The sequence below is a fragment of the Colias eurytheme genome, chromosome 2 (genome assembly GCF_061535395.1).
Source record: "Colias eurytheme isolate Ceu_HAF_F1 chromosome 2, ilColEury1 Martin Lab GWU primary, whole genome shotgun sequence".
NCBI classification, from domain to species: Eukaryota; Metazoa; Arthropoda; class Insecta; order Lepidoptera; family Pieridae; genus Colias; species Colias eurytheme.
The window spans coordinates 12,555,956-12,573,382 of NC_142981.1; the positions used below are offsets into that span (position 1 = coordinate 12,555,956).

Consider the following 17,427-nt stretch of genomic DNA (forward strand, 5'->3'; position numbering starts at 1 on the left):
TTCGGGGTAGTGCTGTTGGATTTTTCGATCGTGAATGTGATTATTTGTATAGTGCAATAAAAGTTCATGGTCATTATCAGATTATTTTAAAAAGCATTATACATTTTTTTGTTACTTTTATAAAAAGCGTCGTTTTCGCTTGCGATTTAATTCATGTGAACACATGATGGATATGATGAAAATAAAATGTCCCGCATTCTCGACTAAAAACTACCGCTATTCGCATTCATATGTTTTGAAAAATAAAAACTTTTTTTAATGTAATTTATTTAATAAATTTAATGTAATTTATTTAATAAAAATTGAATAAAATTATTTTGTCCATGTATAACTTTAGTAGCTATACTAGATAGGTGATAAAATAATTTTTACAATATTATAAAATAATATCAAAAACCCGAATTTATATTAAAATAAAAATTAAAACATGACTGCTAATAATTTATGTAGCCTACGTCACTACCACCACATCTACCTTCATAATTCAGATGATTGCAATGACACCTCACAAGTCACAACTCAAAATCGATCCAACAGTTTATACTGCAGGGCGTGTCAAAGAAATATTATACATACATACCTACACTCGAAAAACATAACCCTCTTTCTTCCGTAGTCGGGCAAAAATTTGGGAAATTTTTCATTATCTGGTAACATAACACGCACACAGAAGCACCGTGTACGTACAGTGCAACGGCGAAATGACAGCACACATAGCTTTATGGAAATGACGATAAATTATTCGGTTTAGTTCGGCAACGCTCCATCTGTCTTTTATTTTGTAATCTAAGATATAAACATCTAGACAAATTGAATGACGCAAATTCATTTGAATCAATTCGTAATAAGTTGGTAGTTAAATCGTTTCTTCGACTTTCAAATCAAAACTTATTACAAAATAGGCAATTCTCATAATAAACAAATGTTTTCCTTATCTGTGTTATCGCCTTTCAATTTTCATTCATACTATCAATCTGAGTTTGGATCAACGGGAGTAAATTTGGATCCTTGCCAGAACCTAAGTCTATTTCTGAATGCATTTATCATCATGGCCTCTTAACTGGTAAAAGCAGCATACCATTCTGTTTATTAAATCGTTAGATGCTCAATTAATCATTTTTGGAATTCTAGGTAATTACAATGTACTATTAGATGCTATTAGTATTATCCACAGACATTCTATGTCTATGGTATTATCAATACAATGTAGAGAAGAGATGCATATAGTTTTTCGTTGGTTAGGAATTTAAAATGAATGTCTCTCTCTCTCTCTTTGAAGATTCAGTAATATAAAGGTATAGTGGCTGAGTATAGTTCATCAGGTCATCATACCTAATTAATAATAATCTTCAATTTAATCTGATAGTAACTGTCCTATCACTCCTATTGAAAATTCATTGAGATCGGTATAGTAGTTTAGAGACAACAAAATAAACACAAGATTTTTTATTTACCATTTTAATATATTTAAAGGATCACGCAAAATATCAAATTGAAAAATAAAACACAGAACTAAAAAAAACCTTTATTACCAATTAGTTCTTAACAATAACGATAACATTCTAGATAGATATGAAACAGAACAGTGTTACATCGTTGTAATTTGAGTTTTAGATGTCTTTCTCGTAAAAGTATTTTAGTAATTTCATTAATTGGAATGCCCAGCACTGAAATATAATCATCGTGTTAATAATTTTGTTTCCTAGCCGCTGTGTGCTCTTCGGTCTTCGTAAATGCTTGGGTATAAAATATACTTAACTAAGTTACTAACATTACGGTTTCTTACAGTTAACTTATTTAGTTTGTCAACCTCCCTTCATCATTGGTCTCTTTTGTTGTCTATGCCCGACCATCATCTGTAACAAAGTAAAAGGGATTGAACATTTTTCATCGAGAAATAAGATCGGTTCACAGGTTCCGGATATATTCTGTTTTCTAGTAATTAGTATGTTTTCTAGTAATTAGTATATATTCTGTTTTCTAGTAATAAATTAATTTAAAGAAATTTTATGTAGCTCTGTGCTGAAGAAAAATAATTTAACTAGAGCGACAATTATACTGAACGGTCATTTTCAATTAAAGTTAATAGTTTAATATATCATACGTATGGTACATATTAGAACCTAGTAGATATAGATATAGTCATGGACGTATAAAAAAAGACGGACGGTATATCGCCTAAACATTGAGTGAAGCCTAGTAATGGCGGCGAAACATCCATGTGTGTGTGCCATGTTGCCATGGCAACAGCTGTGTTGATGACAATGGCGGCTGTATTTTTTTCTATAAATTTTGCCGTAATAATTTTGTCATTAAAACATAAAAGAAATAACTTGCTTCCCTGTGGAATGTAATCCCTTGTGTTTTGTTATTTAAAATTGTACTGTTGCGACACCATTTAACCACGCAAGACGGCATTTTAAATATTTTTTGTGAAACAGTGACGCAGTTAATCAGTCGGTAGTTCACGACGTAATGGCGGCCGACTAGCTTACTATGGTGAGAGTGTGTGCGTGTTTATTGTCTTTACACGATCGCTAGCTTACTATGGTGGCTTCACGTTGTTTGTTCGTAATACGGCGTCCGTCTTTTTTTATACGTCCATGGATATAGTATTATATTTACTGTGATATTACTAATCTGTGAGCATCGTGGGAATAGCGGGAAATAGCGAGGTTAACTTTGTTTTATTCCTGGCAGAAGAATAAACGCGGACATAGAATATTTTGTTTAAAAGTTTGCAACGATTTATATTCATCTGGATAATGTAGATCGAGCACATTATTCATGTTTTACAAATAAACTATTTCTGCGGAACGTTAAAAATTGTAGCACTTGGTATCTATTATTAGGTATCTGCGTTTAGGAGACTAATAATTTTAGACCTATTTTGTCTAAACATCGACACTATAAACTAGTATATTATTATTAGTCTGTGCTATAAACTAATAACTTCCTTTATTATAGCAAGCTGCTAAAATAGTTATTTTTATTCCACGAAATATATTAAACACTAGCTGCTCCGCGCGGTTTGAGGTTTCACCCCCGTGGCTCCACTCCTGTTGGTCGTGTAGCGTGATGATATATAGCCTTTAACCTTCCTCGATAAATGGGCTATCTAACACCGAAAGAATTTTTCAAATCGGACCAGTAGTTCCCGAGATTAGCGCGTTCAAACAAACAAACTCTTCAGCTTTATAATATTAGTATAGTATAGATTTATCACGCATTACTGGTTGAACCAAAAACAACAGCTGCGTAACCGATAAACTCGCTAATTGTATCTTTCAACATAGTAGTATCTACAGGTTTGTAAATAAATCAATGGGATTAATTGCTAGGCATGTTAACAGTGATTGAAATGTAACATTGAGTTCACAAGACAAATGCCGTCGCCATTTGTCAAGACGCGTCGACGAGCCGTCTATTTTCAACATTCCATAACCTCCCACGTTTATTTTGGTCTGAATGATTAATTGTTATGGTGCTCATCACTTCAAAAGCTAATTATTGGTACTGGAAATTCGCAATTCTTGTTTTTATTTACTTTTCACGCCTATGGTTTAAAAATAAATGTCTATTAATAGCGTTTCATTGGTCTAGAGACGGAATTCTGCCCAACTTTATTGACATCGATTTATTCTTCAATCGAGAAAAAGTTGTAGAATAAAGAATTTATATTAAAATTGCAGGAATCAATTCTGAAAGGTTTACCTCAAAACAGTGTGAATCATCACATTCACTATGTTAACTCTATATAAGCACAAGAAAATATATAGAGATTTTTACGTATTTGCCTATCGTTTTGATTCAGTTAATATCCACTTATCGATCGGTTTATTACTCCATTTCATAAAATATTAAATTTAATTTATGAATAGTTCTTGGCAAGCCCATAATATTTGATAGCATATTTACGAGTAACTTCAAAGACGTACATCCTCTTGATCCTCTTGAGTTTGAAGCACTAAGTACTAACATTAACGATATCTATGTGATAAGAAAATCCCTGTTTGAGATATATAAACTGTAGTACAATAACTATGTATTTACGTGCCTCTCCAAGACACGAATTATTGGATATTTTGATTTTTTATCCAATGTTATAATAATTATCATACTCCCTACCATACCTAGTTTGGCAAAATTAGATTAAAATATGAGCCTACCTACTACTAATTGGAATTGGAAAAATGCAAAACAAAGAAAAGAAAACAACGACGAAAACTAGTTAATAATTGCTATTTGATCCAAAATATGTTTTCGGTTTGTCACTTATTTAGCCGCGATTTATTATTATTTATTTATTGAGAATAGGGAAGCGCTTGACCACAATCTCCATGCCGAGATGTGGTCTAAGATGGAACGCGCTTCCCTAGAAGGTACCAAAAAATCAAGTTATAGCTGAAATCAAAAGAGCTCGTCCAGAAACACTGTCTCACACAACTTGTGAACTCTGTATTTTGGTATAATATTATATGCTTTACATGCTAGATCATCTATGTAACGCTTTCGCTAATTCCGCGCTGTCAAAATGACATTTCCCCCATATAAGTATTGTGTACATAACGTTTGCTATCGTTAGGTAGCGATCCTGTAAAACATTATCACAAAAACTGCCAAACCTCTAGTTCTCGTTATTACCATCGTTCCTGGATGTTGAATAGTTCAATCAGAGTTCGATCAACCACATGTGTTATCAGACGTTGATCGTGATTGAAATGTCTGACATGTTTTTATTATAAATGCATTACGACCGCGCCTCCATTTTGGCAGTTGTACAAATATTCTTTTGAGATTTCCGTCGTTACGTGTAATATCTGGGAAACTAAATTATACGAGTTATTTTAGAATGTTATGATTTCGAGAGGACTCGGCGTGGACATTTATAGAAACGTTGATTCCGAGAACATTGTAATTGCGACGTCATGTCAGTGCGATAGTGTTTACGCAGACTTGAATAAAATTTGATTCGAGGTTTAGAGTTTCACTGCTTTTCCAGAGATATCTTTGTTGTGTTAAAACATTATTACTTAGAAAACATGAGCTTTAATATTTCAATTGATGTTTTATAAAAGATTTTGTGCTTTCAAATTTAATTTTTATTTGTAGTTTTACATGATCATTAGAACTTTAGAGAACGTTTCTGAACAATATTATTCTAACTCTATATGTGTATATTATTATTAGTCTGTGGTAGTACCTATGCACTTAGCGGATGGTAGAGGAAAATAATGCACTAAGATTTTCAAATTCTTCGAAACCATTCATCAGTACATACCTATTATAAATTTGCATTTATTTCGTCATATAGATAGACGTTAATATAATTTCAATTATATAGGTAATTACATTTCGCGAGCACAAAGTTATTAGAAGTCATTTTTTTGGGAAAAATTTAAAGGCATGTGAGCAAAGCCGCGCATTTAAATATTAGAAGTTAACTCAACAAGCAGTAAATCACATAAAAAAAAAATACCTAAACATAACTAAAGAGGCTATAAAATATACATTAAAACTTAAGTTGTAAGTATACAATATTCAGTCGTTAATTTTATGTTCATATTAAAATATATATAAATATAAATAAATATACCTATACAAATTAGTAAAAGTAATGGCTGTCTGACAATTTCCGGACTGCTACGTTAGTTAATACATAGTTAAAATTTACAACCGTTTGTTGATGCCAAGTTGTTATCCAATACTGGAATTCAAATATATTTAGATATCGACGTTTCGCTTTGCTGGATTATTGAACTGACCACTTATGAGGATACATTATATTTATTTTGTTTTATTTTAAGAAATGTATTCATGATGCCAAGTAAATATTTTGTCTATCCATTAACTTTGGCAGTTTGGCGTTTTCTATCTGCACTATTTTCTTATGCAAACCAACTACAATTTCAGTCCCTTAAGTATGACAGGAATCGACTTCTAATTCAAAATTATGATGAATTGTATGGTTGTGATAGAAATTGCAGAAATGGCTTGGAATTGAAAATTTTAACGACAATCCCTAAGACGACGGAGGTTCTCAATATGCTGGATATTTTTCGTGACAATATTTATAATTGAAAAAATTACAAGCAGAGCAATAGATGTTACGTGAAATATAATGCTACTAAGCGAAGATATCACTTTGTCGATTGCTTTTTGATTGATTGATTCACCTAAACTAAGCATAAGGGCATGATACTTTCTTCTGATTAATTAAATTGGGACTTTAATGTTAATTGTTATACAGATTTTGATCAAATTTTAAGCAATTCAGCATTTTTACTAGAGCAAACCTCTAACTTGCAATCCGACCAAGATTTCGTGGAGAAGTCATTTACACACACTACAACACTTCCAAAACGGGATTAAAACAAACAAGTACCTCAGAACATGCCCGAATACAAGAGCCACAGGCTGGCCAACAGAAGGACCAGGATGAGGTAAGTGGCGATCAGGCTGGTAGTCTCGTGGTTAGGCATGGTGCTCACTGGACAGGACACCTCGGAAAACTGGCCGGGGACACAAGAGTGTCTCCCGCTGACCGGCCGCCCACGCGCCACGCCCCTCGCGATTCCACATTTATAAATGCTTCGATAATTTTAGATCTGTCACCGATAGCAGTGGCCCTTGATAATAACGACAACAAACAAGCCTTAAGCCAAAGGACAGCGGATGGTTGAAGGTCACTTTCTTTGCTGAGTTTGGTTTGAGTTCCAAATGACCAAATCAACATATACCAGTATCCTGTTTTCTCTTGTTAATTAGGTACTAGAAACCTTAATAGATCAAAAGAAAACTTTTTACTTTCACAACTGAGGAGAAAACTTAACTTTTATGGTACACACTCATGATTTGTTTAATTATAGCCACATACATAGCTATATTAAAATAGTGCTATAAAACGTTATATTTCTTATACACTCGACGTCCAAATTGTAAGACTTCAGTTGCTATTAACTTGATCACTGTTGAAGTTAACATAGAGACAGGAAAGATATCACACCATGGATATCTCAATTTATGCGACTCTTTAAGCTAGAACCAACATCCTACTATTCTTAACAAACCAAAAACGTCACAGATTCGCAACTTTAAAGGTACATGTGACTTCACCAATAATACAATTGAACTTTTGCAACTTAACATTTTCCTTACTATTCACTAATAGAACATTAGTGCCACATTTCTCACAAAAATGATACTCACAGTCGGCTGACGGTAACTAGAACACAGCAGAGTACAGCAGCCAGAGGAAAAACAGTAGGATCACCAGGATCATATAAGTAGCAGCCAGGTTCACAGTCTCCGCGTTGATCGGCATGATTGTGAAGAAGCTGTGGTAGGACTGGCCGAAAAGGCCCTCAGCTGACCGACTGCGTCATTGGACAGGGCCCTACTCGAGCATGTAAGGACGCTTCCAGGTGTTTTCCAGGTTATTGTTAAAGAAGTGACTGCATTTTTTACGTTAGATTGTAGATTAAACTCAACAACCTAATCTTGATTGTTGAACTTTAAATAAAAAGATACAAAAAACGCACGCATAGAAACATAGGTCGATAAAGATGGTTGTGGTGGTATTGGACGTTGATAAGAACCTCTAAATGTTACTGAAACGCAAACCTAACACCAGTAGTAGTAAAATATTATTAAATGTGATTTTTAGTTATTTTTATGAGTAGTAATAATATATACCTTAACCTATTTTCATTAGCTAAGTTTTTGCTCAAATATTGCTAAGATTCAATATATGTAGTTGATTTAATCTCTATCTTATGTAGAGACAAAATTACATAGATTTTTATGATTGTTCCTGAAAGTCATTAAAAATTATATTACATATTTTAATTTAAGTCTAAATTTGAATTAACGATGACAAATGTTACCCAGACGTTTAACAATAGAACATCAAAATAATTTGTCCACTTAAATTATATTCTCACAGAAAGATACGCGAAACGAAAATAGATTTATTAAAACGATATGTGACGCCTTCTGAATTGTCTCACGGGTAATTTACAACAAGAGACGTTTCAGAACGCATAAAAATAAAGTATGACAGGTTTGGATTCTTCATAAAGTTGTTTAGAAATAATAACATATTTTTACTCACAGTTGAAAATCAGAAGAATCTTAGAAGACCGAGTACAAAGCCCACAAGGATATGAGCAACAGCAAAAGAATACAGTACGTAGCTACTAAATTGGTGCCTTCCGAAGATGAGATCATTTTGTCTTCACGACCACTCTCCTCGAACTACTAATGGGAAATGCAGACAATACCGAAATAATTATAAAAATCGCTTTAAATATATATTTCTTTGTTTTTCACAGAGAATTAATCGTCTGTTCGTTGTCAGCTCGGAATTCATCCGTGAATCATGAGTTTCCATTGGCGTCTTGTTTTTCTTAAAACACATTTCTTTGCCAAATTATAAGGCTGTCGTTCGTTTGTTTACTTTGGTAATATTTTCTCTAAATAATTTGACGTTTAAGCAGACAGGCTGTGTACAAAATAACAATGTCGTTGTTCCTGTGTTCCAATTATTAAGAGCTCAATAACATTCGTTAAATTATTCATTTCATTGCCTCTAGCTGATTTCGTATGTGCATATTGAATTAAATAATACTTTATCGATATATTAACATTAAGTCAATGTCATAGACATTATAAGCAATGTAAAGTCCATACATATACTATGTACAGCTGGAATTCTCCAGGTGGTGTTTGAATCCGTCTCTGTCGCTTCATTTCTGGAGAATGATAAGCTGGTCTATATTCGTGTAGCATCGTCCGAGTTTTTCGCAATAGCCGTTGTAATCTTAAATCAATCGGTGCAGACTTCGAAGCAATACAATTGCCTTGTTCCTAAATATAGTTTTATTACATACGGAACGTTGCAACGCGCGGTTTTAGAGTTCGAACTATTGTTTTTATTCCTTGTTAACTGTCAATGGATAGGAGATAGGTGATCTAATCGTGCTTATAGAATAAGCTTTAAACAAATGTATATAAAAAAGCTTTATCTTCAGGATTTTCAGTGTTATCAGTGTTTATGGGCGGTGGCCACTTAACATAAGGTGGCCTACAACTATCCTTTTGCTTGCTCTGATAAAAAAAAATCTTTAGATATTTTATATGGACTTGCTAAAATATAATTATGAATGGTATTAACCTACCTAATAAATACCTAAATCTCCAGAATGAGAACTGGAATGTGATCATATTATTATATCAAGTAATACATAAAAAGAGTTTAGAATACACTCTTGGTGTAGCAAAAATTTAGGTACAACTACAATTTACTCACGTATAACAATTTTTAATTAAAAACAACATATGAAATACTAGTGTGTAACTTCAATGAAATTCTTTTCATTCAGCTATTTCCTATGTAAACAATACCTACATACTAATGCAGGTTAAGAGCATCGTCACCAACAACAATAGACTTATATTTAGAAACTAGACTATTTATATTTGAGTTCAATGCTAAGGAGAAAATATCTGTCTGAAATTGATAGGACTTATTAACCTGGTAATAAATATGTGTATGTATGTAATATGTATGTTCGTCCCTTGGTCACTCCAGACCCAAGAGAAATAAATGAATATCAAAATATCTGACTCCCTATATTTTATACGATCTGGCCAAATGTGGATGACAAAATCGTAAAACATTGACGCTTTAACGATCTGGTCAAACTATGTTGGCCACATCATGAAATGCGACCATTTCACGAAATGATCAATCATTTCATGAAATGAGCAAATCTACGATATGGCCACGACATGTCCATATTTCTATAATATGTGGGATAGATTATAATATTATGCGGGGAAGCGATCTGTGTTTAAAATATCGGTTATAAATATATAACATCAAATGCATGGGTAATTAAACTGTCAGTTTACTTTCTATTCATAAATCGTCGATAAAATAGAGGGGCTAGATCTAAGGGCTAGATAATTCCTATAAGTATAATAAAAACTATATACACCGGAATATCGGATAGGACACTTAACGTCGGGACCCCGCGGACGTTGACACGAGGTAAAACCAGTAAAAGTTTTATGGTAGCTTTTCTAATAAAAGTTTTCTATCTTTTCCTTCATTGTACGAACTGCTATAAACACCGGTGATATCTAATATTTTAAAAAGTGTTTCAAGAAGCATACTTATTATGTACATACATTTTAACGAAATAAAAGGTTTTTAACTATGTATTATTTTTTTCGTTGGCGACACCTACGTCCTACATGGACTAAATTTTTATCGGGCTGAAATTTGGCATGCAGGTAGATGTTAGGACGTAGGCATCCGCTAAGAAAGGATTTCCCGAAATTCTTGCGGGAACGGGGAAAAACGGGGATGCACCTACAAAGTCGTGGGTGGAAGCTAGTTTTATGAATATTTTCAGTTTTACCTTCCTTTACATTCCAAAATTAAAGCTTCACCCGATAGCTATTTTTAATAGGTATCTACAATCGTAAAATGAAGCCAGCATCTTGAAATATATCAAAGTGATGATCTTCTGACATATCCCAATTCCCACAGTCGGAACCCATCAATTCGCACGTTTTATTGTTTTTTTATGATGCTTTTAGCATCTCGGCCATTAAATTCCCAAATATTTGGTAATTTTACGTTAGTTTTCTGGAGACAAATATCCCAATGTCAATGTGAAGCGTATGAGTACCTATACCTAGTATTAAACAAATCAAGGATTTTAGGCTCAGCATAGACTTTAATATCTACTTAACAAGCACTGGCACTGATGAATTCAAAATTAACAAATAATCTAAACTATCCTGCGTATTTTATACTGCTACTGGCTACAGCATATTATGTAGTAATATTAATTAGCTAATTGTTCTCTCAAACGATTTACTTTCCTACGGTACCTACCTTATCTTCAAATAATAGCAATAGGATAGCAAGTACAATACATTATATACAATTTACAACGATTTCATAATATTTATTATGTACACTTTATAAATAAAAAACCACTTCCCATAGCAATGAACGGCTGGAATAAATCCAATGAATTCCTTCGGGCCAATAACTTTGTATTATTTATATTTTCGTGTTATGCGTCAGAAGTCAGGTCGTGAAGAGCGGCCATGGAGACATTTTTATATTTACCCCACTTCAATGGCGATTTTAAATAATTTTTATTAAACATTACGTCGCTTAACGTTACTTTACGGCTTTCAGAGGTTATCTTTTAATATTAAATCTGTCGTTGTGCGCTCAATTTTAATATTTTTGAATTATGAGGTTACGATGCGATTGCTAGATACTTTGATTTGCGTACGTAAACACTTTTCATGTTATTTTAGAAGCGTTGTATTGAAATAATGAAAACTATTTTATTTTGTATTAAATTTTTGTATTAAACCACATTATGTATTAAAATTTTAATTGTACTCCTTATTATGTTTACAATATCCAATGTAAACTTTAATCTTAGAATAAAATATCTTCTAATCTTAATCTAAGTTAATATATTATATAAATCTCGTGTCACAATGTTTGTCCACAATGGACTCCTAAACCACTTAACCGATTATAATAAAATTCGCACACCATGTGCAGTTCGATCCAACTTGAGAGATACTTAATGATCTAAGGAGAGATAGGATGGATTAATAACATGTAGGTACCACGGGTGAAGCCGGGGCGGATCACTAGTTAATTATACAATAAAGCAGTACCTATCAAAAAACATAATATGCTGCACAAAAACAGATGGTGCTGATTTTCAAATGGATCCAATTAACAATTGGGATTGGGATTCATTAAAAATCCATTGTAATTATCTTGTAATTATTATAATACTATCTAAACATTTTATAAGCATACTTTCAGCAGTCGGATTTTTGGTGTTAATCTGATTAAAGTAAAACTATTGCATAGCTTCTATCGCGGGCCTAGAGCGCGGGGACCGAATCCAGAAATTTTGTAACGAAAAACCTCACGCTCCCCACTCTGACGGGCGCGGAGGTGTGGCTTGAAGGCATAGCATGCAATAGCTTTACCGCGGCAGTCCCCGAGTGCCACACGTCGTTTTTTATTTTTTTTTCAAGTCTGAGAAGCCTTTTTTAATCTGTAATCAGTAATGTATAATTTTATAATCTGTAATCATGCGATCTGAAGTATTGCGTCATGTTGACAGTTGAGTGAAAACATGACAGTTGACAGTAATGACATTTAATAAAAAAAATTGATTGCGGTTTTCTATGTTCAAGATCAAGGATTCGTGCTTTTTGTGTTATTACTATAAATATTTAATACTAACTAACTAATAGTAGGATGCGATGAGATTAATATATTGATATTGATGGCAGATCGGCAGCGTACCGTGCACGCTGAAGACATGGCGACAACAAGCACCGCCGTGACGACGGTTCCCCCACAGGTAGAGGAGGTAAATATACACTTATCTAATGTATTTGACTTGTAAATACATAGTTAAATACATGTTTTGATTACGATAACTAGACTGGATGGAATTGCCACACGAATAGGCCGTAACTTGAATTGATAAATGAGATCGCTGTAAAAAATAACTATGATAATTATAAAGCCTATCTTTCGCGGGTTTTCACCGTCGAAGTTTATTAGATTTTCGTATTCGACTAATACGGGATTATTAAGCGATATAAATGTATTAGATTTGTCGAGAATCATCGCGGGGCCTGTGTGTACTATGAACCTCGGAGACTTAGGCGCGAATGTTATTAAAGTAGAAAGTTTTGAAGGAGACGAGGCGAGAAAATGGGGTCCACCATTTACTAAAGGAAATGATTCATATTATTTCCTATCTGTTAACAGAAATAAGAAGAGTATTTGCGTTGATTTAAAAAGCTTGGAAGGTAAGTTGATTAGCACAAAACAATATAGTATTTACTTTATTTATTGTTACCATTATATAGATCCGTGTATGTATGTGTTAATATGAAAAATCAATAATTTCAAGATTATATCTCATATCATTATTAACAAATAAAGATTTTTTCAGGGAAATCAGTTATTTATGACTTGGCGAAGAAATGTGATGTTGTTGTGGAAAACTTTCTCCCCGGAAAGTTAGATAAATTGGATGTTGGCTATGAGAAACTAAGTCAAGTTAATCCAAAACTCATTTATTGTGCTATAACCGGGTTTGGGCCAACAGGACCTTATGCTATGAAACCAGGGTATAATGGAATTTTTTATGATTTTATCAGTTATGTTACTTATTTAACAAACATTACATAAGAGTCAATATATAGATTAAAATTCTGCATGCTTATTATTAATATTTTCAATTTAATTAAAATGCAAAAGTGTTTTATTAATTGCAATTTCATATTACATACCATACATGATTTATTAACTTTTCTTAAAAATCTATCATAACCATACAGTTATATTTCAGTTACGATGTGATCGCAGCAGCAATGGGAGGGTTCTTAAACTCAACTGGTGAGAGGAACGGTAGACCTGTAAAGGCTGGTGTGGCCATAACTGACGTCACCACAGGGTTACATGCTTTCGGCGCGATCATGACTGCGCTTTACTATAGAAGAAATACGGGCAAGGGACAGAAGATTGACTGTAATCTACTCTCCACCCAAATCTCTAGCATGATTAATATAGCAAATAATTACTTGAACTGCGGCATTGAGGGCGAGAAATGGGGAACGGCTCATGCTAATTTAGTTCCGTACCAGTCTTTCAAAACTAATGATGGAGAGATGGTTATTGGCACAGGCTCCAACGCTCAGTTTGCAGACTTCTGCCGACTCATACACAGAGAGGATTTGATCGAGGACGAAAGATTCAAAGACAATGCGGCGCGAGTAGCAAATCGCGAAGAAATTATAAAAATTATAAGTGATGTCATAGCTACGAAGTCGAAAAAGCAATGGTTAGAGGTGTTTAAAAATGCATCATTTGCATATGGACCAGTAAATACAATGAAGGAAATTTTTGAAGATGAACATGTGAAGCAAATAAAGTTGGTTAAAGAGTTGGAGCATCCGGATGCTGGAAAGATTAGGATGGTTGGTCCTCCCACTGTGTATTCTGAAGGTGGTAATGAGGTCAGGTTACCACCGCCAAAATTAGGGCAACACACACGAGACGTGTTGACGAATTTCTTAGGTTATCATGATGCAAAAATTGAGGGCTTGATGGAAAACAAAGTTGTCAGATAATTTATTGATTATGTGACATTACATTGTATTGTACATGTAAATTATTTATTATGTAGTTGAAAATGACCAATTTTGCATAATCTGTAGTGGGTTTTAGTAGGAAGGTATATTTAGGTATTTTAAAGAAATGTAAGAGAAATACTATAGTAGAAAAAGGTGATTGTGTATTCATATTAAAGAATGAGTCATATTTCATAAAAATCACCAATATTAACATCAGTCTTTCTAGAACGAACTTGAATAAAAATTATTATTATCAATGTTCAAATTCAACTATAATATGCAAATAGTATTACTGTAAAGTCGTTGAATGTATTTGAATAGCAAATGTTTTGATCTCAGATCAACTTTCAACTGTATTGTTTCACAGTATTTGTCATGGTATAGCCTACAGTATTCTGAGACGTTAGTTGCTACATTTGCACAGACAGAAAGATAAAATATATCACATATTATCATATTTATATTCTTTGTAAATATATTGTATTGAAATATAATGTTTATTTTTTTTAGTTTTATCTAATGTAAAGAGATCAGATAAAAATACTTGAGATACCTTGTTGTTATGCATCTCTTGATATTTTACTGATCTATATGTAATAATGTTGTGAAATTTATAGTTTATACACCTATATTGTATTGGAAGAGGCTATTTATGTTTGAAATAAAACTTTTAGAATTAAAAATGTGTTTTATTTTTGAAGTTTAGTTAATTAAAAATAAATGTTTGCATTTTATGGTTTCATTTTTATAATTAAGCACAGTTAATAAGAATCAAATGCATAAAAAACATAAATGATCAGTCCATATATGTTTCATTCTATAAACTATATCATACTTTAAATTTAAAGACGCGTTAGTTACAACTTACAGCACTGTAGTAACTCAGGTCCCGGAAGCACAGACACAATAGAAAATCTATAGTGTCTGGGACCGATCGGGCCGCTTTCGGCTCAATGGGTTAAATGATTTGATTTGTTTATTTTTCTCCACTTGGATTAGAATAATAACTGTTAAAACTTACAAATAAATCTTGCCAAGGCGAGTATCTATTAACAAATGAAATACCCACAAAAAATCAAAGCCCAGTAACATAATAATAATATAGCCTTTTATTCCTAAACATAGGGTTACAAGAGGTCCCTAAGTTCGGTGTGCCTTTTGGCATAGGCCTCCTCCAATTCTTTCCCAGTAACATAATAAAGGTATGATTAATTACTAGCTGTGCTCCGCGGTTTCACCCGCATTGCTCCGCTCCTGTTGGTCTTCGCGTGATGATAATATATATAGCCTATAGCCTTCCTCGATAAATGGGCTATCTAACACTGAAAGAATTTTTCAAATCAGACTAGTAGTTTCCGAGAATAGCGCGTTCGAACAAACAAACAAACTCTTCAGCTTTATAATATTAGTTTATATTATTTTAAAACCCAATAAATACCATCAAGATATATTTTCAGGAATCAGTGGAACGCGTGACCGTGATCACGTTGCGGCCGACGAAACAACAAACACGCAAGAAGGTGGTGTGGACTGAGGACACAGTGGATAATGAACATATGAATAAGAAGAAGTCGAAATGTGGGTACTTTTGTACTATTTTTTTGTACTTGTATGAAAATTTAAAACTTATGGATAACTGTCGCTTTCCGCTGACTGTGTGTTTGTATGCTTAGATCTTTAAAATTATGCTTTTGATGGGATTTTTTAATAGATAGTAATTTAAGAGAAAGGTTTTAATGTATATAATTTCTTATATTTATGATAACGCGAGCGAAGCCGCGGGCGGAAAGCTAGTATGTACATACTACATATAATTTGGTGATAAATTAAATTGTAACAGCTTATAAAGGCTCAGTTCAAGTCGCGTTTACATATAAGCAAAATTATCTTTTTTAGCTGCCTTTTAAGAAAAATGTTGAAAAAGGTAGCCGAATTGTACGAGCCGTTCTCGAGTTTTACGCTTAGCAACACTTTTGGTGACATTAAATTATATAGATTCCTCCTATAATTATAATTTCCAGGCTGTTGTATATATGAGAAGCCGCGGCGCTTCGACGAGTCGGACACGGAGAGCGACGACGAGTGCGAGCACTGCTTCGGCCATGTTGAGAAGCGGAAGAGACCCGCCGGTACTAGCGGTGCTGCGGTACAGGTGAACATACACACAAACATTAAATAAATAAATAGTTCAGGACAATTTTCACACACGGCACGATCTGCCCCCCTAGTCAAGTGGCTTTCTGTTAGCGTAGCGTTCAATAGAATAGACTACGAATGTATGAGATTGACGTAACCTGTAGATACGTTTTATCTACAGCTTACGTCAATCTCATACATTCGTAGTCTATTCTATTTAACGCTACGCTAACAGAAAGCCACTTGACTAGGGGGGCTGATCCCATACTAAGCTTTCGCTTGTGTTATGGAAACCAGATGGCTGATAAACATACATATATAAATTTAAATAAATACTTTTATAGAAAATTAACACCCAGACACAGAGCAAACATGTTCATCACACAAATATTTGCCCCGGGGGGGAATCGAACGCAAGACTTGAAAAGCAGGGCAACTACCAACCAAGCCAACCGGTCAGTCAACATTATACTTGTCAGTCTTCTTAAAAAAATTAAAATGTATTAACTACGATATTGTTTACTTTATGTGATTATTGCTACAAATGTATATTTTATTAAATGTTCAGGAAGCAACGGAACAAACCGCATCAATAACGCTACAGCCGCCGGAGCCTGCGCCCGCGCCGCCCGACAAGCCGCCCGCTGATACTTAGACACTTAATAAATATATTATTACTAAACATATTTCCATTTTACAACCCATGATTATTCAAATAAAAGGCGTAGGTATATGTTTAAGTATATTTGATTTTTAATTTTGTAACGGAATAAATATGAAACATATGTTTGTCTCTTTCTTTCATATGTCTATCTATAGTGCTATCTCATTTCTGGTAAATGAACTTGTATGATAAAATGTGGCGTTGTGGTATTTTTAAAAATGTATCGTTTTTATCACTTATACCTACGCCTTTATTAGAGCTAGCGCGCACGAGCAACTTTGTCTCCGCAACTATTTTGTCTCTCCCATCAATTGTATGGGGAGTTGCGTCGCTACGTGCGCGCACTTTCATACTAGCCCATGGGTGGAGAGACAAAATAGTTGCGGAGACAAAGTTGCTCGTGCGCGCACTGTCTT

The 17,427-nt window shown here is 33.7% G+C and overlaps 2 protein-coding genes and 1 long non-coding RNA gene across 3 annotated transcripts; 2 read left to right on the forward strand and 1 right to left on the reverse strand.

Annotated features, from left to right (window-relative positions):
• Positions 1-1,513: 1,513 nt before the first annotated feature.
• LOC149910763 (uncharacterized) lies at positions 1,514-6,572 on the reverse strand. Its single transcript, XR_016457385.1, has 2 exons — positions 6,386-6,572; positions 1,514-1,856 (listed from the first exon to the last, which is right to left on the reverse strand). It is a non-coding gene; the product is annotated as an uncharacterized LOC149910763 (long non-coding RNA).
• Positions 6,573-12,319: 5,747 nt separating this feature from the next.
• On the forward strand, positions 12,320-17,132 carry LOC149910764 (E3 ubiquitin-protein ligase PPP1R11). The gene is made up of 4 exons (XM_090116605.1): positions 12,320-12,434; positions 15,669-15,789; positions 16,233-16,363; positions 16,916-17,132. The coding sequence occupies exons 1-4, from the start codon at positions 12,348-12,350 to the stop codon at positions 17,000-17,002; spliced, it is 426 nt and encodes a 141-aa protein (XP_089972731.1). The 5' UTR covers positions 12,320-12,347; the 3' UTR covers positions 17,003-17,132.
• On the forward strand, positions 12,475-14,894 carry LOC149910765 (succinyl-CoA:glutarate CoA-transferase). The gene is made up of 3 exons (XM_090116593.1): positions 12,475-12,882; positions 13,029-13,206; positions 13,428-14,894. The coding sequence occupies exons 1-3, from the start codon at positions 12,579-12,581 to the stop codon at positions 14,206-14,208; spliced, it is 1,263 nt and encodes a 420-aa protein (XP_089972719.1). The 5' UTR covers positions 12,475-12,578; the 3' UTR covers positions 14,209-14,894.
• Positions 17,133-17,427: the final 295 nt, after the last annotated feature.

Excerpts from the sequence above, each read along its gene's own strand:
- LOC149910764 (XM_090116605.1), top strand. The coding sequence starts at position 12,348 with ATGGCAGATCGGCAGCGTACCGTGCACGCTGAAGACATGGCGACAACA. Across the intron at positions 15,790-16,232 it reads GAATAAGAAGAAGTCGAAAT|GCTGTTGTATATATGAGAAG; the intron begins GTGGGTACTTTT and ends TATAATTTCCAG. Across the intron at positions 16,364-16,915 it reads CTAGCGGTGCTGCGGTACAG|GAAGCAACGGAACAAACCGC; the intron begins GTGAACATACAC and ends TTAAATGTTCAG.
- LOC149910765 (XM_090116593.1), top strand. The coding sequence starts at position 12,579 with ATGATAATTATAAAGCCTATCTTTCGCGGGTTTTCACCGTCGAAGTTT. Across the intron at positions 12,883-13,028 it reads TGATTTAAAAAGCTTGGAAG|GGAAATCAGTTATTTATGAC; the intron begins GTAAGTTGATTA and ends AGATTTTTTCAG. Across the intron at positions 13,207-13,427 it reads CCTTATGCTATGAAACCAGG|TTACGATGTGATCGCAGCAG; the intron begins GTATAATGGAAT and ends GTTATATTTCAG.